The 19,755-nt window shown below is 45.8% G+C and overlaps 2 protein-coding genes across 4 annotated transcripts in view; one reads left to right on the top strand and one right to left on the bottom strand.

The window, feature by feature from the left end:
• Positions 1-19,755, bottom strand: part of nhej1 (nonhomologous end-joining factor 1) — a 249,883-nt gene that overhangs the window by 201,725 nt on the left and 28,403 nt on the right. For all 3 annotated transcript variants that reach the window (XM_078552707.1, XM_078552708.1, XM_078552709.1), the window contains one exon: positions 7,586-7,724. In XM_078552707.1, coding sequence (XP_078408833.1) covers positions 7,586-7,724 — 139 coding nt within the window. The remainder of the gene's footprint in view (positions 1-7,585; positions 7,725-19,755) is intronic.
• LOC144686882 (tubulin alpha-1D chain) overlaps positions 1-19,755 on the top strand; it is a 917,839-nt gene that overhangs the window by 194,842 nt on the left and 703,242 nt on the right. The window lies entirely within an intron of this gene.

Here is a 19,755-nt window from a genome sequence, read left to right on the forward strand (position 1 = left end):
TTAACACAACCATGGCCCAGTGGATGGCACACTTGTATTTGCATCAGAAGGTTATGGGTTTAGGCCCCATCCCAGAGACTTCGGCACAAAATCTAGGCTGAGGGAGCACTGCACTGTTGGAGATACTGGCCAGGATTTTCCCCTCGGCGATTTGGGAGCGGGGCCCACTCGCCGAGGGGAAAATGACACGGGATGACGTCGGGAGGAATTCCCGATGTCATCCTGAGCCATTTAAATCTTAAGGAAGGCGGGTGGACAGCGAAATCAGCTGTCAGCCCGCCGACCTGTCAATGGCCAATTAAGGCTATTGACAGGCTCATAAAGATAGTTAAATGCTCTGCCCGTCCAACCTTAAGGCTGGCGGGCAGGCCAGGAGCCCCAGCGGCCTGTAGATTATTAATGAAACTTCATCCACTGGCGGGATGAAGTTTCATGATCGTTTTGAAAAATTTAATAAATTTTATGAGTTTGTTATCAACATGTCCCATCTCATGTGACATTGTCACATGAGGGGGACATGTTAATAATTTTATAATGTCTCTATTTTTTGACTTTACTTATCTTTCACTAAACTCCCTGAGACAGGACTTGGGAGCAGTGCGCTCTTTCGTACGCATGCGCGAAAGAGCGCACTTTGACAGCTGGGGAATCCCTCCCCCCGGAACAGGAAGCGCATAGCGCTTCCTGTCGGCCAGGCCGCTGGGCGGGCCTTAATTGGCCCGCCCACTCAAAATGGTGGCGGGCCCCATTTCGGTGACAGGGTTCGGCTGTCCGTCCGCCAGCCAAGAGCTAAATTCTGCCCACTGTCTTCCAGATAAGACATTCAACCAACGCCCCATCAGTTTTCTCAGGTAGTCATAAAAGACACAGCGGCACCGTTCAAAGAAGAGAAGGGAGGCTCTCCCCAATGCCCTGGTCAATACTGATCACTCAAAAAACAGGTTAATCTGGTCGTTATCACATTGTCGTTTGTGGGAGCTTGCTGCGTGCAAATTGGCTGCTGCATTTCCTAGATCACAACAGAGACTACAGTACTTCAGAAAGTACTGCACTAGTTGCAGAGGGCTTTGGGGACATCGTGAGGTTGTGAAAGGTGCCTTATAAATGCAAGTCCTTAATTTCCTTTCTTCTTCTGTATGGTGATCGTGGGCGATCATGGTGTAAGTGGGAAATGGCGCCGGCAGGCTGCAGATGAACCGTTCCCCAGCAGAGTAAGGGCTTTGTCTAGGGAAGAGGTGGGGGGGCGGCGAAGAGACAAAGTGAGGGATATGGGGATACTGGAGGAGGGCAGAGCGAACCGGATAGCAACATTCCCGACTCTGCACCAAACATTGCTGTCTCAGAGCAGAGAGAAAGTTCCCACCAGGCTCATTTTCTAGACTAATCCAGTGTCCGGTGAGACAAAGCCAGTTTGATCGCAATCCAGTCGCAAATTTACTGAGGTCACCAGTCAGTTTTTTTTTTTAAATGGGTGCACTCTCCAGCTTGCCTCACGTCAAGTTAAATAAAGAGCTTCGACGATGAGAAAAAAATCGCTCGGCATTTAAACAAAAATACAGACGTGGATTTAAAACCAACAGAAAGGCAGGAAAAACAAACAAAGGGATGTGAAGCCTAATCAGAAATATAACGATTTGAGGTTTTTTTTTTATATATGAAAAGGGGGTGAGTAGCACAGAGATTCCCTCCTTTATAAGAACTTTGCAGCACCGAGAAACTACATCGACCCTTCTGGAACCATCTGTATTGCAGTCCACAATAAAAACCTGCATTTATATAACACCTTCGGCACAGTAAAACACCTCAAGGCACTTCCACAGGAGTGTGGTCAAACAACAGCTGATATTGAGCCACATAAGGAGATATTAGGACAGGTGATCGAAGGCTTGGTCAAAGAGGTTGGTTTTGACGATTATTTTAAAAGAGAGGGTTTATGGAACGAGTTCCAGAGCTTGGGGCATTTTTTTGCTGTGGGTCTGGAGTCACATGTAGGCCAGACCAGGTAAGGACAGCAGATTTCCTTCCCTAAAGGACATTAGTGAACCAGGTGAGGGTTTTTACAACAATCGACAATGGTTTCATGGTCATCATTAGACTTTTAATTCCAGATTTTTATTGAATTCAAGTTGTCTCAAAGTGCTGAATCTGCTTGATTGAACCTGCTTCAACCATTCCAAATTCAGCGCAGCGCATTTCAGATCATAACTACTCGTTGCATTAAAAACTTGTAATCTCACCTCTGCTTTTTCCTGCCAATTATCTTAAATCTGTGTATCCTCTGGTTACTGACCTAATCACCAGTGGAAATACTTTTTCCTTATTTACTGTCATCAGAAACCAGCTGTAATTTTAATCACCTCGATTAAATTTCTGAGACAAGTATAACAAATTCTCCATTTGAAGGAGTTCCTTCATGGTGAATAAATAGCATCATCCCTGGGTTGTGGCACTTGCTGGGTTTAGTCGGCTTTTTGTTATGTCTTCAGAAAAAATTCAATTAAGAAAACATTGCTTGAAGACTAGGCTGAATTGCCGATATGTGAAGACTGAGTCACCAAGTGCCAGGAATACTTGACCCAGTCTACAACCACAGAGACACTGTTACATGTGGGTTATGCAGGTGGAGAATGCCCACTCAAGAGATCCTGGTATACAACAGCAAAAACTTTACATGCAAAAACTTTGCATTTATAGAGTGCCTTTGCACTGTAGACCCATCATCCAACAATATTTGATACTCAGCCACAGGTGACGAAATGCTGGATTAACAAGGTAGGTTTTAAGAAGCGTCTTAAAGCAGGCAAAGAGATTTAAGGAGGAATTGCAAAGCCCTGGGCCCGGACAGCTGAAAGCCCAATGGTGGAGCGAAGAAAATTAGAGATACACAAGGGGCCTGAATTAGAGGAGTGCAGAAAGTTAGGGCTCTTAACAGCTGAAGAAAACTTTTAATGACATGAATGCAATGCCAATCAATTCAGCTAAATTCAGCTGACCACGGAACCAATTTAAACTCTTCAATCTCATTTCTATGTATATCTAATTATTCTTAGGGATTTTTTTTTTAAAAAGTACACACTTTTACATCGTCTCTTTAGTCTCTCTCTTAATCCAGACTTTTCCCCTCTCTTTATTCCTCTTTTTGTACCTAAATATCTAACTTGACTCTAATTCAATCTATTTTCTTCTCTGTCGTTCCTCTGGTTCTTTCTCAATCCTTAATTCTCATTTGGTTAAGGAATTAGACTGTTGGTGTCCTCTTTCACCATGGTTCCAGATGCCCTGCTTCTCTCGCCATGGCATTACAACATAAATGATATGCCATAAAAATATAAGAAATAGAAGGGCTAGGCCATATGACTCCTTAAGCCTGCTCTGCCATTCAATAAGATCAGGGCTGGTCTTCTGCCTCAGAGCCACATTCCTGCCCATTCTCCGTACACCTTTATTCCCCGAGACACCAAAATTCTGTCCATCACAGCCTTAAATGGATTCAATGATGGAATATCCACAACCCTCTGGGGTAGAGATTCTAAAGATTCACAACCTTTTTAGTGAAGGAATTTCTCCTTTTCTCAGTCCTAATGACCGACTTCCTCCCTGCTCCCTGCCCCCTCCCACCACCCCCCACCACCACCACTAAACATAAACAAAAACATTTTAATTCCTACAACATAGCAATTTATAAGAGATAATGTTTGGCACATTGCAGATGTTTGCAGTAAACATTTAAGAAAAAATGTGGAAGACTTGTATTTTTGCAGCACCTTTCATGGTCTCAACTTTTTTTTTTATTCATTCATGGGATGTGGGCTTTGCTGGCTGGGCCAGCATTTATTGCCCCTTGAGGAGGTGGTGGTGAGCTGCCTTCTTGAACCACGGCAGTCCATGTGGTGTAGGTACATCCACAGTACTGTTAGGGAGTTCCAGGATTTTGACCCAGCGACAGTGAAGAAACGGTGATATATTTCAAAGTCAGGATGGTCAGTGACTTGGAGGGGAGTTTCCAGGTGGTGGCGTTCCCCTCTATCTGCTGTCCTTGTCCTTCTAGGTAGTAGAAGTTGTGGGTTTGAAAGGTGCTGTCTAAGGAGCCTTGGTGAATTCCTGCAGTGCATCTTGTAGATAGTACACACTGCTGCTACTGTGTGTTGGTGGTGAAGGGAGTGAATGTTTGTGGATGTGGTGCCAATCAAGCGGACTGCTTTGTCCTGGACAGTGTCAAGCGTTTTGAGTGCAGTGGGTGCTGTACTCATCCAAGCAAATGGGGAGTATTCCATGACACTCCTGACTTGTGGCTTGTAGATGGTGGACAGGCTTTCGGGAGTTAGGAGGTGAGTTACCCATCGCACAGTTCCTAGCCTCTGACCTGCTCTTGTAGCCACAGTATTTATATGGCTAGTCCAGTTCAGTTTCTGGTCAATGGTAACCCCCATGGTGCTGATAATGGGAGATTTAGTGATGGTAATGCCATTGAACATCAAGGAGCGATGGTTGGATTCTCTCTTGTTGGGGATGGTCATTGACTGGCACTTGTGTGGCGTGAATGTTACTTGCTACTTGTCAGCCCAAGCCTGGATATTGTCCAGGTCTTGCTGCATTTGGACATGGACTGCTTCAGTATCTAATGAGTCGCGAATGGTGCCGAACATTGTGCAATCATCTGCAAACATTCCCACTTCTAACCTTATGATGGAAGGAAGGTCATTGATGAAGCAGCTGAAGGTGGTTGGGCATGGGACACTACCCTGAGGAACTCCTGCAGTGATGTCCTGGAGCTGAGATGACTGACCTCCAACAACCACAACCATCATCCTTTGTGCTGGGTATGACTCCAACCAGCGGAGAGTTTTCTCCCTGATTCCCATTGACGGCAGTTTTGCTAAGGCTCCTTGATGTCACACTCTGTCAAATGCTGCCTTGATGTCAAGGGCAGTCACTCTCACCTCACCTCGGGAGTTCAGCTCTTTTGTCCATATTTGAACCAAGGCTGTAATGAGGTCAGACGCTGAGTGGCCCTGGCGGAACCCAAACTGGGCATCAGTGAGCAGGTTATTGCTAAGCAAGTTCCTCTTGATAGCACTGTTGATGACCCCTTCCATTACTTTACAGATGATCGGGAGTAGACTGATGGGGCGATAATTGGCTGGGTTGGATTTGTCCTGCTTTTTGCATACAGGATACACTTGGGCAATTTTCCACATAGCCGGGTAGATGCCAGCGTTGTAGCTGTACTGGAACAGCTTGTCTAGGGATGCAGCAAGTTCTGGAGCACAAGTCTTCAGTACTTTTGCTGGAATATTGTCAGGGCTCATAGCCTCTGCAGTATTCAGGGCCTTCAGCCATTTCTTGATATCACGTGGAGTGCATCGAATTGGCTGAATTCTGGCATCTGTGATGCTGGGGACCTCCGGAGGAGGCCAAGATGGATCATCCACTTGGCACTTCTGGCTGAAGATTGTTGTGAATGCTTCAGCCTTATCTTTTGCACTGCTGTGCTGGGCTCCTCCACCATTGAGGATGGGGATATTTGTGGAGCCTCCTTCTCCAGTGAGTTGTTTAATTGTCCACCACCATTCACGACTGGATGTGACAGGACTGCAGAGCTTAGATCTGATCCATTGGTTGTGGGATTGCTTAGCTCTGTCTATCACTTGCTGCTTATGCTGTTTGGCACTCAAGTAATCCTGTGTTATAGCTTCACCGGGTTGACACCTCATTTTTAGGTATGCCTGGTGTTGCTCCTGGCATGCCCTCCTGCACTCTTCATTGAACCAGGGTTCATCCCCTGGCTTGATGATAATGGTAGAGTGGGGAATATGCCAGGCCATGAGGTTACAGATTGAGTTTGAGTACAGAGAGTTCGAGTGAGACAGCTCTCCCAATTTTGGCACTAGTCCACAGATGTTAGTAAGGAGGACTTTGCAGGGCTGACAGGGCTGTGATTGCCGTTGTCGTTTCCGGGTGCCTAGGTTGATGCCAAGTGGTCCATCCAGTTTTATTCCTTTTTTGTGACTTTGTAGCAGTTTGTTACAACTGAGTGGCTTGCTAAGCCATTTCAGAGGGCATTTCAGAGTCAACCACATTGCTGTGGGTCTGGAATCACATGTAGGCCAGACTAGGTAAGAACGACAGATTTCCTTCCCTAAAGATCATTAGCGAACCAGATGGGTTTTTACAACAATCGACAATGGTTTCATGGTCAGCATTAGACTTTTAATTCCAGATTTTTATTGACTTCAAGTTGTCTCAAAGTGCTTTACAAACAATTATGTAATTTTGAAGCGTAGTCACTGTTATAATGTAGAAAACCCGGCAGTCATTTGCACACAGTCGACCCCCAGAAACAGCAAAACAATAATGGCCAAATGATTTTTTAGTGATCACGGTTGAGGGATAAATGTTGGCCAGGACACTGGCGATAACTCCCAAGCTCTTCTTTAAAATAATGTCAGGGGATCTTTTACAGCCATCTGAGAGAGCAGGCTGGGAACTTGGTCTAACATTGCAACTGAAATACGGCACCTCCGACAGTGTCGCAGTCCCTCAGTCCTAACACTGGGATGTCAGTCTGGATTACACACTCAAGTCTTTGGAGTGGGCCTTAAACCCACAATCCTCTGACACAGATAAAAAAATAGCTAACCACTGAGCTAAGCATGCCGCTCATTTTTTGGGGATGGAGAGGGCAAGGTGGGGGAAATCAAACCAACTCAATTCTCAGCTGACATCCAACATCAATACCAGCACAGGCCACATGATAGCAACCAGGAGCCAACTGTTTGCCCCTCTGTAGCCCATCAAGGCAACTGTACCAGTTCTGCCATGGTCCTGGCTGAGGTCAACTAACCGCACATACCCTGGAAGCAAATCCAGAAATGTTTTAGTTTGCATGGATAATGGAGAGGGTTTACCCACATTTATCCTCCTACCAACACTAACAAAAGGAGATTACTGTTTGTGCTGCGTAAATTGGCTGCAGTGTATCAATAAATAGTAAATGGTACTATAGGATGCAAGTTTGGTATTTCTAATGGGGCCTGACATCCTCTTTCCCTTTCATGCTAGACAAGTGTAATGGCCGTGGTTCAGTTGGAGGCACTCTCGCCTCTCGGTCAGAAGGTAGTTGGTTCAAGTCCCAAGCTGGGACTAGAATACAAAATCTCCGCTGACACTTCAGGACAGAGGGAGTGCTTTGCATCGTTGGAGATGGCATCTATTGAATGGGAGCTTAAACTGAGCCCTGTCTGCCCTCTCAGGTGAATGCAAAGGTCCCATAGCAGTATTCTGAAGTACAGCAAGGGAATTCTCCCCAGTGTCTTAAGTCAATATTTATCTCCTAACCGAGGTGTCTGGAAAACAGATCAGCTGGTCACTGTCACATTGTTATTTGCGGGAGCTTGCTGTACACAAATTGGCTTTCACGTTTCCTATATTACAACAGTGACTATACTTTACAAGTACATCATTGGCTGTAAAGCACCATGGGACATCCTGAGGGTTTTTTTTCTCTCTGTCTCTCCAATTCTACCGTTATTTATTCAGCTTGGGAAACCCAGGTTCTTGCTACCGATTACCACAAAGTCCTCACCTCTACTGAGCGTAGCACCGTTTTCCTTGTAGTCGAGAATCTCTGCATCTTTCCTTTCCAAGAGCAGCATCAGGTCTCGAGTCTGTCTATGCAAAGCTTGCATCATATTCAGCAATGGGCAGATCATGTGACGGGAGACCTACAGATGATGCAGGGGGACGAAAGGGATTGGTTACGTCACCTAATGGTACAAGTCTTATCTGACCACAGAGCAGCCAAACGTGGTGTAATGATGCCCAGTGCAGAGCTGTTCAAAGCCATTTGTAAGTTCTGTGCACTCCTCATTGATACTGATAGAACCATGACATTTTCGGGCACAGTAAGAGGCTATTGGGCCCACTGGGCCAGTTCTGGCACTCTGTGCAGCGTTAGTCCCATTTTCCTGCACTTTCCCCACACAATCCTAAGAGTTTACTTTCTCCAGTATCTTATCCACTTCCCTTTAAAAAGCCATCATGGATTCCGCTTCAAGTAGGGCATCCCATGTCTCTTACTTAATTCATTTTGGATACGGGCATCATTGGCAAGGTCAGCACTTATTGCCATCCCCAGCTGCCTCCTGAGGAGGAGGTTGTCAGCCACTTTCTTGAACCCTGTAGTCCGGTGTAGTGAAGGTGCACTACGTTGCAGCTAGGTAGGGAGTTTCAGGATTTTGAACCAGGGACAATGAAGGAACGGCCAATATATTTTTATTCTAACAACCCTTCGCACAGATGAATTCCCTTCTGTTCTTTTGGTAATGATCAATTATAAGTTGGGGAGTTTCAAAAGGCATTTCTCCATTGCATGGAGCTTGGTGTGTACAATTATGAAGACATTTCAATGTCTCCTCTACCTCTTCCTGTGTCAGCCATGGCTCAGTTGGTAGCACTCTCACCTTTGAGTCAGAAAGTTCAAGTATCTCCTCAGAGCACGAGCACAAAATCAAGACTGGCACTTCAATGCAGTACTGAGGGAGTGTTGCGTTGTCAGAGGTGTAGTCCTTTGGATGAGGCATTATGGCAAGGCTCTGCCTACCCTTTCAAGCGGATGTAAAAGATCCCATAGCCAATATTTATCTTTCAATCAACATCACAGAAACAGATCATCTGGTCATTATAATGTTGCTGTTCGTGAGAGTTTGCTGTGCGTAAATTGATACTCAAGTTGTACCAAATGCAATTTACGGTTAAAATTCTGTGATCTTTTGCAATGCTTTAGCCAACTTCAGGCAAACTGTGCAGAGAGAGCCAAAGCAACCAAACAGAAACTCTAGGTAGCTGCCTAATGTGGAAATAAGCTGGGCAGATCAGAAAGGTTCGAAGTGCCATCTTTGGTCCGTGCTGTCATGGTTGATTGCAAATGTTGCTAGTTCAGTTGCTACGTTGGCTCCGGTACGATGGAGATATATCGGGTGTTTTTGGTGGGGTCAGTAATTAGTTTGCGACTGTGCTCTTTTTGGGATGCTGTGGCTCCTGCTGAAAACGGTGCCCTGTGCGCCTGTCTACAAACCGTAATGCAGGTACAGCAAATTATTAGGAAGGCAAATGGAATGTTGTTGTTTATTACAGGGGGAAAAGTAGGGATATTTTACAGATATACAGGACATTGGTGAGACCACATCTGGAATACTGTAAAGTTTTGGTCTCCTTATCTGAAAACGGATACAATTGCGTTAGAAACAGTTGAGAAGATTAACTTGACTCATTCCTGGGACGAAGGGCTTAACCCATGAAGAAAGGTTGAACAGGTTGGGCCTATACCCGCTGGAGTTTGGAAGAATGAGAGGTGATCTTATTGAAACATATAAGATCCTGATGAGACTTGATAGGGTGGATGCTGGGAGGATGTTTCCTCTTGTGGGGGAGGCTAGAACTAGAGGACACCGTTTAAGAATAAGTAGTCTACCTTTTAAGGCTGAGAGGAGAAGAATTTTTTTTCGCAGAAGGTAGTTAGTCTGTGGAATTCTGTTCTCCAGAGAGCTGTGAAGGCTGGGTCATTGAATACATTCATGGCTAAATTGGACAGATTTTGATAGACAAGGGAGTCAAAGGTTACAGGGGGCAGGAGAGTGGAGTTGAGACACAACCAGATCAGCCATGATGTTAATTGAATGGTGGAGCAGGCTCGAAGGGCCGACTAGCCTACTCCTGTTTCTGAGTCCTATGTCCTATGCTCCTAAGTGGTCAGATTGCCTACTGATGATCCACTACGCAAATTATATCCCGGTACAAGTTAACATCTTCAAAAGGAAGCAATTTTTTTTTTATAAGTGAAGGGAGCAGGAGAAGAAAGGGTATTGCTTACACACGGTAAGTTTTTTTAGGTGCCATGTACGGTAGTCAGAGTTTGGTCATGAGAGAAAGTCGTAATTTCATAATTTTGCAAAGAATTGAGAAGAAACGGCATCACTTTCCAACACTGTGACATGAAATCATTCAGAGGCACACTTGTAAAAATTACATGTATATATAAAAGTGATGCAAGGTGCAGCCTTGCCACAGTCGGCTGATCAGTATCAGAATGAATAATTATGAGGTTTCCAGCAGCAAATAAATTGAGGTTTAGAAAAGCGTCTCAAATCAAATAACATGAAGCTTCACATTTTTTAGTATTTGGTCACTTCAGTCCCAGGTTCCTCAAAAACCAACATTGGCTGCAGTCTTTGTGTTGGATGTGGTCAGTCTCCTGGCCCTCAGTGACCGCACAAGTCTGGACTAAACACAGCCAATGGTACATCACGCCTCCCCTCATGGGCGTCGCCACAAGTTAATACCTTACCACCAATCACCCTCAATGTTGACTAACAGTTTCGGCCGTGGCTCAGTGGGTAAGTCTCTCGCCTCTGAGTCAGAAGTTTGTGTGTTCAAGTCCCACTCCAGGGACTTGAACACAAAATCCAGGCCAACACAGTAAGTGCAGGACTATGGAGGGCTGCACTGTCGGAGGTGTTGCTCCTCACATGAGGCCTTAAACAGAGGTACCGCCCGTTCTCTCAGGTGGGCACGAGGGATTCCACGGCATTATTTCTAAGAATAGGATAGGAGTTCAGCTGGTGTACAAACCAATATTTATCCCTCAATCAAAATCACTTAAAAAACTGCTGATACGATCATCATCACATCGCAATCTGTGGGATCTTGCTGGGTGCAAACTGGCTGCCGCTTTTCCTACATTGCAACAGCCTTCAAAAGTAATTTTACTTCAAAAGAGCTGTTACTGACCTCATCTCCTCTGGAGATCTTCCTTCCACAGCTTCCAACCTCATAGTCGCCCAACCTCGGATGGCCTGCTTCTACCTCCTACCCAAAATCCACAAACAGGACTGTCCCGGCAGACCGATCGTGTCAGCCTGTTCCTGCCCCACGGAACTCATTTCTTGCTATCTTGACTCCATTCTCTCTCCCCTTGCCCAGTCCCTTCCCACCTACATCCACGATTCCTCTGACACCCTACATCATAACAATTTCCAGTTCCCTGGCCCCAATCGCCTCCTCTTCACCATGGGCGTGCAATCCCCCTACACCTCCATCCCCCACCGGGATGGTCTGAGGGCTCTCCGCTTCTTCCTCAAACAGAGGCCCGAACAATCCCCATCCACCACTACTCTCCTCCGTCTGGCTGAACTTGTTCTCTCACTGAACTCTCCTTAAACTCCTCTCACTTCCTCCAAATAAAAGGTGTGGCTATGGGTACCCGCAAGGGCCCCAGTTATGCCTGTCTTTTTATGGAGTATGTGGAACATTCCTCATTCCAGTCCAACTCCGGCCCCCTCCCACAACAATTAAAAGCCTATCGACTTTCACAGCTACCTTGACTATAGCTCCTCACACCCCGCTTCCTGTAAGGACTCCATCCCATTCTCTCAGTTCCTTTGCCTTCATCGCATCTGTTCTGATGATGCTGCTTTTAAAAACAGTTCCTCTGACATGTCTTCCTTCTTCCTTAACCAAGGTTTTCCACCCACTCTGGTTGACAGGGCCCTCAACTGTGTCCAGCCCATCTCCTTTGCATCCGCCCTCACACCTTCCTCCCCCTCCCAGAACCATGAAAGGGTCCCCCTTAACCTCACTTATCACCCCACCAGCCTCCGCATTCAAAGGATCATCCTCCACCATTTCTGCCAACTCCAGCATGATGCCACCACCAAACACATCTTCCCTTCACCCCCCCCTGGCGGCATTCCGCAGGGATCGTTCCCTCCGGGACACCCTGGTCCACTCCTCCATCACCCCCTACACCTCAACCCCCTCCCACGGCACCTTCCCATGCAACCGCAGAAGGTGCAACATCTGCCCCTTTACTTCCCCCCTCCTCACCGTCCAAGGGCCCAAACACACCTTTCAAGTGAAGCAGCATTTCACTTGCACTTCCCTCAATTTAGTCTACTGCATTCGCTGCTCCCAATGCGGTCTCCTCTACATTGGAGAGACCAAACACAGACTGAGTGACCGCTTTGTGGAACACCTTTGGTCTGTCTGCAAGCATGACCCAGACCTCCCTGTCGCTTGCCATTTCAACACACCACCCTGCTCTCACGCCCACATGTCCGTCCTTGGCCTGCTGCAATGTTCCAGTGAAGCTCAACGCAAAGTGGGGGAACAGCACCTCATCTTCCAACTAGGCACTTTACAGCCTTCCGGACTGAATATTGAGTTCAACAACTTCAGATCATGAACTCTCTCCTCCATCCCCCCCACGACCCAACCCCACACCCACCCCCACCCCCCTCCCCTTTTCCAATCTCCCTTCTTTCCAATAATTTATATATATTTTTCTTTTTCCACATATTTCCATTATTTTTAAATGTATTTCCATCCATTGTTTTATCTCTACCTTTTAGCCTATTTCGATCCCTTCCCCCACCCCACCCCCACTAGGGCTATCTGTCCCTTGCTCGTCCTGCTTTCTACCCTTAATGTCACCTTTTAGCACATTTCTTAGCTAATATCACCACCGTCAACACCTCTCTGTCCTTTTGTCTATGACATCTTTTGACAATCTCCACCTATCACTGGCCCTCTATCCAGCTCTACCTGTCCCAGCCCCCCTTAAGCCAGCTTATATTTCACCTCTCTTCTATTTTTCCTTAGTTCTGTTGAAGAGTCATAAGGACTCGAAACGTGAACTGTATTCCTCTCCGCAGATGCTGTCAGACCTGCTGAGTTTTTCCAGGTATTTTTATTTTTGTTCAAAAGTGCTTTGTTGGCTTTAGACGCCCTGAGGTTGTGAAAGGCATTTTCCCCAAGTTAACTTCGGAACAGGAGTAGGCCGTTTAGCCTGTTCTACTAACTCAGTCCAGGTCGTGATCTGTGACCTAACTCCACATCCCCGCTGAAGTTGAGAGCGAAGTTTCATTGCCTCTGGTGCAGCACTGAGTAAACTGGTTAGGCGTGATAAAAGCAAAACACTACGGGTGCTGGAAATCTGAAACAAAAAAAAATAATGCCGGAAAAACTCAGCAGGTCTGACAGCATCTGTGGAGAGGAAGACAGAGCCAACGTTTCGAGTCCGTATGACTCTTCATCAGAAGAGTTATTTAGGTGTGAAGGTGTTAAGTGCGGTTAGGTGTGAAGTGCTTTTGAGTACCATTTAACACAGTCACCCATCGGTTTGCTAATAAATCTCCCATGTGCTCATGGGCTTTGATTAACACTGGCAAGGCTGCTTTGATTGCCAGTTTCCAATTGCCCTAGGGAGGTAGGCCTTCTATATCAATTGTTCTTTCACAACTGGGCCAGTTTAGTCAATAATTTGGCTTCATGAGCATTCCCTACATTCATCTTTCCACCACTGCTGGCCGTGCCTTCAGTTTCTTTATCCCTGAGCTCTGGAATTCCTTCCCAGAGCCTCACTGTCCCTCAACCTCTCCCTCCTCCTTTAAGATTTTTCTTAAAACTTATCCCTTTCACCAAGCTCTTTGGCCACCTGTCCCTGTCCTCATACATATGGGGGGGGGGGTGCATGTGATGTGGTATCAATTTTTTTGTCCAACAACGTCCCTGTGAAGCACCTTTTACTGTGTTTACTGTGTTAATAGTGTTATATAAATGCAAGTTGTTGTACAGCGGGCAATGGCGTGTATTCCAGAGCAAAGTTGTAGGTTCCATTGCCAGGACCGGATGAGTGTTAACAGGAAACCCAACAACTTAAAAGCCGCCAATAAATTACCAAATTTACTGACTTTCAATGAGAGGCGACTTGCCAACCAATCAGCCCTCTTTTCTCACGCAGTATATATTGCTGGTCCCTTTGAGATTTAGCATTCTTGTGCCTGTCCTGATGAGTGCAAGATGAAAAGCTTCAACAACATGTCTTTATTTTCAACAATACTCCAGTTCCGTACTACCAAGTGACTATTTGACTTTCACAACTTCCGATGATGGGATTTGAACTCAGAACCTCTGTGTCGCTCATTCACATCACACGACTGTGGCTCACAGTTAAAAAATCACTACAAAGAGTTTTCATGTCAACATACTATGAAGTACATGCTACAAGAGTTTAGACTTTTAAGGGATGCCAAACGATGTCTTTAGCCTGCTGATGCTCGATATTTGGTTACAAGCTCCTCTGGAAGCCTAGTCAGCAGGTTTCAAAAAGCAGGGTTAAAGTTACCGAAGGCTTCCGGCCATTTGCCATTTGAATTGTCTGCCCCACTCCTACTCTGACCTCTCTGTCCTCAGCCTCCTAAAATGTTTCAATGAAGCTAAAGGAGCAACACCTCATTTTTCAATTAGGTACCTTGAAGCCTTCCAGGCTCAACAGTGAGTTCAATAATTTCAGATCAACCTCTGACTGATAGAATGGTTTACAGGTCAGGAGGACATCATTTGGCTCATTGAGTCCATGTCCGCAAGAACAATTTACTAATCTCATCCCCCACCCGCCCTACCCCTTCCTGCAGCCCAGCATTTTTTTTTTCTCCATTCAGGTGCTTATCCAATTTTCCTTTGAAAGCCAAAGTTGAATCTGCCACCACCACACTCTCAGGCAGCGCATTCCAGAGTGTGACCACTGGCTGCGTAAAAAAGATTTTCCTCCTGTCGCTATTGCTTCTTCTGCCAATCACCTTAAGTTGGCATCTTCAGGTTCTTGACCCTTCCACCAATGGGAACAGTTTCTCCCTATCTACCCTGTCCAGAACCCCTATGATTTTGAACACCTCTGTCAAATCTCCTCTCAACCTTCTCTTCTCCAAGGAGAACAGCCACAGCTTCTCCAACCTATCCACGTAACTGAATTGCCCCCATCCTTGGAAACATTCCAGCAAATCTTTTCTGCACGCTCTCTAAAGCCTTCAAATCCTTCCTAATCTGTGGTGGCCATAATTGGACACAATACTCTAGTTGAGGCCAAACTCACATTTGATGAAGGTTCATCAATGCTTTCTTGTTTGTGTACTCTATGTCTCTATTTACAAAGCCAAGGATTCCATGTGCTTTTAATCACTTCCTCAACCTGTCCTGCCACCTTCACTGATTTGTGCACATATACCCCTAGGTCCCTCTGTTCCTGCACCCCCTTTAGAATTGTATCCTTTAGTTTAGTTAGGCGGGTTGGCTTACGAGGAAAGGTTGGACAGGTTAGGCTTGTATCCACTGGAATTTAGAAGAGAAAGAGGTGACTTAATTGAAACCTTTAAGATCCTGAGGGGTCTTTGACAGGGTGGATGTGGAGAGGATGTTTCCTCTTGTGGGAGAATCTAGAACTAGGAATCACTATTTAAAAATAAGGGGTCGACCATATAAAACAGAGATAAGGAGAATTTTATTCTCTCAGAGTTGTGAGCCTTTGGAACTCTCTTCCTCAATGACGATGGATGCAGAGTCTGAATATTTTTAAGGCAGAGCTAGATAGATTCTTGATTAACAAGGGGGAGTGAAAGGTTATGGGGGTAGGCAGGAATGTGGGGTTGAGTTTACATTCAGATCAGCTACGAGCTTATTGAATGGTGGAGCAGGCTCGAGAGGCCGAGTGGCCTACTCCTGCTCCTAATTCGTATGTATGCATATTTATATTGTCCCTTCTTGTCCAACTATTACTCTCATTGTTTTCTAGATGGAAGCTAGTAATGATTCTGTTCATTTAATCTCTCCAACATCCACCATATCAAAGACCTATGCTTTTGATCTTTCTTCCCCTTCCATCCTTTCCCAGCCTTTGTACTTGCTTAACATCTGTTACATCTCTAACTTCTCCCAGCTCTGACAAAGGGTCATTGACCTCAAACATTAACTCAGTTTCTCTCTCCACAGTTGCTGCTTGCCCTGCTGAGTATTTCCAGCATCTATTTTGCCTTTGACTGAAAGGTTGGCCTCCAATGATGAAGCAACAAGTTGATGAGATCAGTTGGGTAATCAGAAATCTGAACGAGGAAAAAGAATCACGGAAACTCTGATGGAGGCAAATGGACCCAATAGAGCAGATTGTAATTGCTCCTCTCGCCAGACAGACAGCGAGAGAGCGCGAGGCGGGGGCAGAGGGAGGGCGGGGGCAGAGGGAGAGCGGGGGCAGAGGGAGGGCGGGGGCAGAGGGAGGGCGGGGGCAGAGGGAGGGCGGGGGCAGAGGGAGGGCGGGGGCAGAGGGAGGGCGGGGGCAGAGGGAGGTGATAAGCATAGGCCAAGACATTGGGGAGAACTCTCCTCCTCTTCTTCAAAATAGTGCTGAGGGTTTTTTTACGTCCACCCACCAGGTTTAACATCCTATACAAAGACCGGCACTTCCTGCACTCCTGTACTGCACTGGGAAAGTCAGCTTGGATTTTTGTGCTTAAGTTTCTAGAATGTGGACTTGAACCCACAAACTTCTGACTTAGAGGTGAGAGCTCTACCCACTGAGCAGCGGCTGACACTCTACACTCCATTTCTAGAGACCATCAGCCCCTAGAGACTGGGTTAATCGGTACCCTTACAAGAGGCAAAACTGCTTTTATTCCCCATATCCACCCAAGGTAAAATGGATGGTTAAAAACCAGTCTGCCTCACCCTCCAGTTAACCTTGAAACAAATGGATGATTATCCCAGTTAATGCCTATTGTAGAAACACCACCTTGCACTAACCCTGTTGACAGTTTGCTTTTAGTTCCGATCAAGACAAGCTGTTAAAAAGTAGCACATTCTATAATTGCTTCTCAGTGTTTCATCCCATTTACACACATGATCAAAAGCGTGAATGTCACCATCGGAAAACGCCTTTCAAAAACAAACACAATGCCACAGGATTAGCTCACATTCTGTTTGTTTTTCCATGATGATTCCGAGATTTCCCCCATCCCAATGTATTTGCTTAGACGATGAGTACTGATGGCATCACTGGAAGAACCTGCGCTGGTGCAGTCTAACAAGAGGAAGACAAATTTCAATTTGTGGAATGGTCACAGCACATAAGGAGGCCATTCAACCCAGTGAGGCTGTGCCAACTCTCAGTAAGAGCAATTTAGCTACTCCCACTCACCCGCCCTTCCCTCCCACCCCATTCCCCCGTAGCCCTGCAAATATTTTCACCTTCCAATTCCCTTTTGAAAGCCACAATTGAATCTGCCTGCACCACACTCTCAGGCAGTGCATTCCAGATCCTAACCACTCGCTGCGTGAAAAGGTTTCTCCTCATGACACTGTTGGTTTTTTTGCCAATCACCTTAAATCAATGTCCTCTGGTTCTTGAACATTCTAACATTGGGACAGTTTCTCCCTAATCTACTCTGTCCAGGCCCTTCAGAATTTTGAACAACTCTATCAAATCTCCTCTCAACTTTCTCACCTCCAATCAGAACAATCCCAGCTTCTCCTATCTATTCACATAACACTGTAGGACTACACTCACAAATTAATAGCTGTGAAGACTGACATCAATGACTGTGCACTGGTTCGTTCAGCTCCCTGAGTACGTCACCCCTCAAACTAGACCACCCAGCCCAACAGCAATACTTCACCTTTAAAACCACTGGGGTGTCATCCATGGTTCAGTGCGTAGCACTTTCACCTCCAAGTCAGGAGGTCTAGAGCTCAAGTTCCACTCCAGATATTTCAGCATCAAATTCTGGTTGTCAGTACTGAGGGAGCACTGGTCTATCGAAGGAGATATTCCAGGAAGACCCTCTTGGCCTGTTCAGCTAGATACAAACATACAAATTAGGAACAAGAGAAGGCCACTTAGCCTGCTCCACCATTCAGTAAGGTCATGGCTGATCTTACTGTGGCCTCAACTCCAATTTCCGCTTACCCACAAAAGCCTTTGACTCCCTTGTTAGTCAAGAATCTTTCTACCTCTGCCTTAGAAATACTCATTGACCCTGCCTCCACTGCTCTCTAAGGGAGTTCCTAAGATTCATGACCCTCAGAGAAAAATTTCTTCCCATCTCTCTCTTAAATGGGAGACCCCTTATTTTTAATGTGACCCCTAGTTCTAGTCTCTCCTAAAAGGGGAAACGTCCAAAAGATCACAGGTTCCTATTGGAAGAGCACGGAGAGCTTCTGGTGCCCTGTTCAACATTTAATATTCTTCCTTCAATGAAACGCCATTAAAAAAATCCACCTCACAGATACATGTAGAGCATTTCAGTAAGCACTATGCATGCCACATTCACCCACACAGTAATAGCGATGTATCTCAAAGAAGTTCATTGTATATGAGGTCTTTAGGATAGGCAGAGACATGTTGTAAGGCGCAAGCACCTTTCTCCTTCTGCACTTAAATGTTCAAATTTCCAGCATGTTTTTGCTGCCTTTGAGCACTGAAGTTTTAAGTTTCTAGAATGATAATAGCACAGAAGGAGGCCATTCAACCCACTGCGCCTGTGCCGGCCCTTTAAAAGAGCTATCTAATTAGTCCCACTCCCCTGCTCTTTCCCCATAGCCCTGCAAATTTATCTTCAATTATTTAAGGTCCTGTTAAAGGACGAGTTGGAGGATGAGAATCACTTCAATTCCGGCACTGAAGGAGCACAGATGAAGGGAGACTATGTCAGAGGTGGTGTTTACAGCTTAGAAATAAATAAAATGTAATACAGCAAGTACAGTGCCTTTAACTTGACAAAGAACTTGCATTTATATAGCACCCTTCATGACCACAGGACATCTCAATGCCATGAGGTGTAGTCTCTTGTGGTGCGGCAAACTCAATAGCCAATTTGAGACAGCAAGATCTCACAAACAGTACTGTGGTAATGACCAGATGATGTGTTTCGAATTAAAGTTAGTTGAAGGATTAATATTGGCTCGAACACCAGGGAGAACTCCACTGCTCTCTTTTTAATAGGGCCATGGGCTCTGTTACACTTGAGCGAGCAGACCAGGGCTCTGTTTTAACGTCTCGTCTGAAAGACAGCACCTACGACATTGCAGCCCTCCTACAGTGATGGCATTGGCAGTGTCAGGCTACACAATGCAGGAATAATTTCTAATGGGCTTCAATAAAGGAGGATGATGGAGGGGTCAAACTTTGAAAGGACAGACATTTCTTGCTCCAAAATTGTCCTGCAGTAGAAAATAGGGAGGAGGAGAGGACTGAGAAATTTCCAGTCAGATACTGTTTAAAATAGCCAGGGGGAAAGCAACAAATGGTTCCTTTTTTTTAAAAAAAAAAATAGGTATTTAAATGACCCTGGCATCTGGATTTAATTAAAACATGACACTAGGTTTGTGAAAAATGATAGAAATTTACATCTGAGTGGGGGGAAAAAAAAAGAAAATTGCAGCCACATAATTAAAAAGAGCGCCTAATGGGGCAAAGCAGCTATTTATCTCCCAGAGAGAGGAGACGCCAAACGCGTCAGAGGGCAGGCAAATTTCCAAAGCAGCCTCGAGCGATGACTGAAACCCAAGGAGATGCTCCCAAATCCTGCTCCACTGAGAGTTCAAACTTCTCATTAGTCAGTTGCTCACCCGCATAGGGTCCTCTGCGGAGGTGTGGGCTCCGCTCCATGGCTTCTTGGCACTGGCAACGCGCCTGGGCAGGGAGAGTTGGCCTAGAGATTTATAAACTTGTATATCCCCCCCATTGCACCCCCTGACTTACCCACCCAACATCCCCCCCACCCCCCTGCCCCACCGGCCATCCAAGTCCCTTATGCTCTCTCTGGCAGAACTACAAACTCAACACAAAATGTCAGCCTTGGCTCAGTGGGTAGCACTCTGGCCTTCGATTCAGGTTCAAGTCCCACTCCAGAGCTTCAAGTGCATAACCTAGGC

The sequence above is a fragment of the Cetorhinus maximus genome, chromosome 11, assembly GCF_964194155.1.
Source record: "Cetorhinus maximus chromosome 11, sCetMax3.hap1.1, whole genome shotgun sequence".
NCBI lineage: Eukaryota > Metazoa > Chordata > Chondrichthyes > Lamniformes > Cetorhinidae > Cetorhinus > Cetorhinus maximus.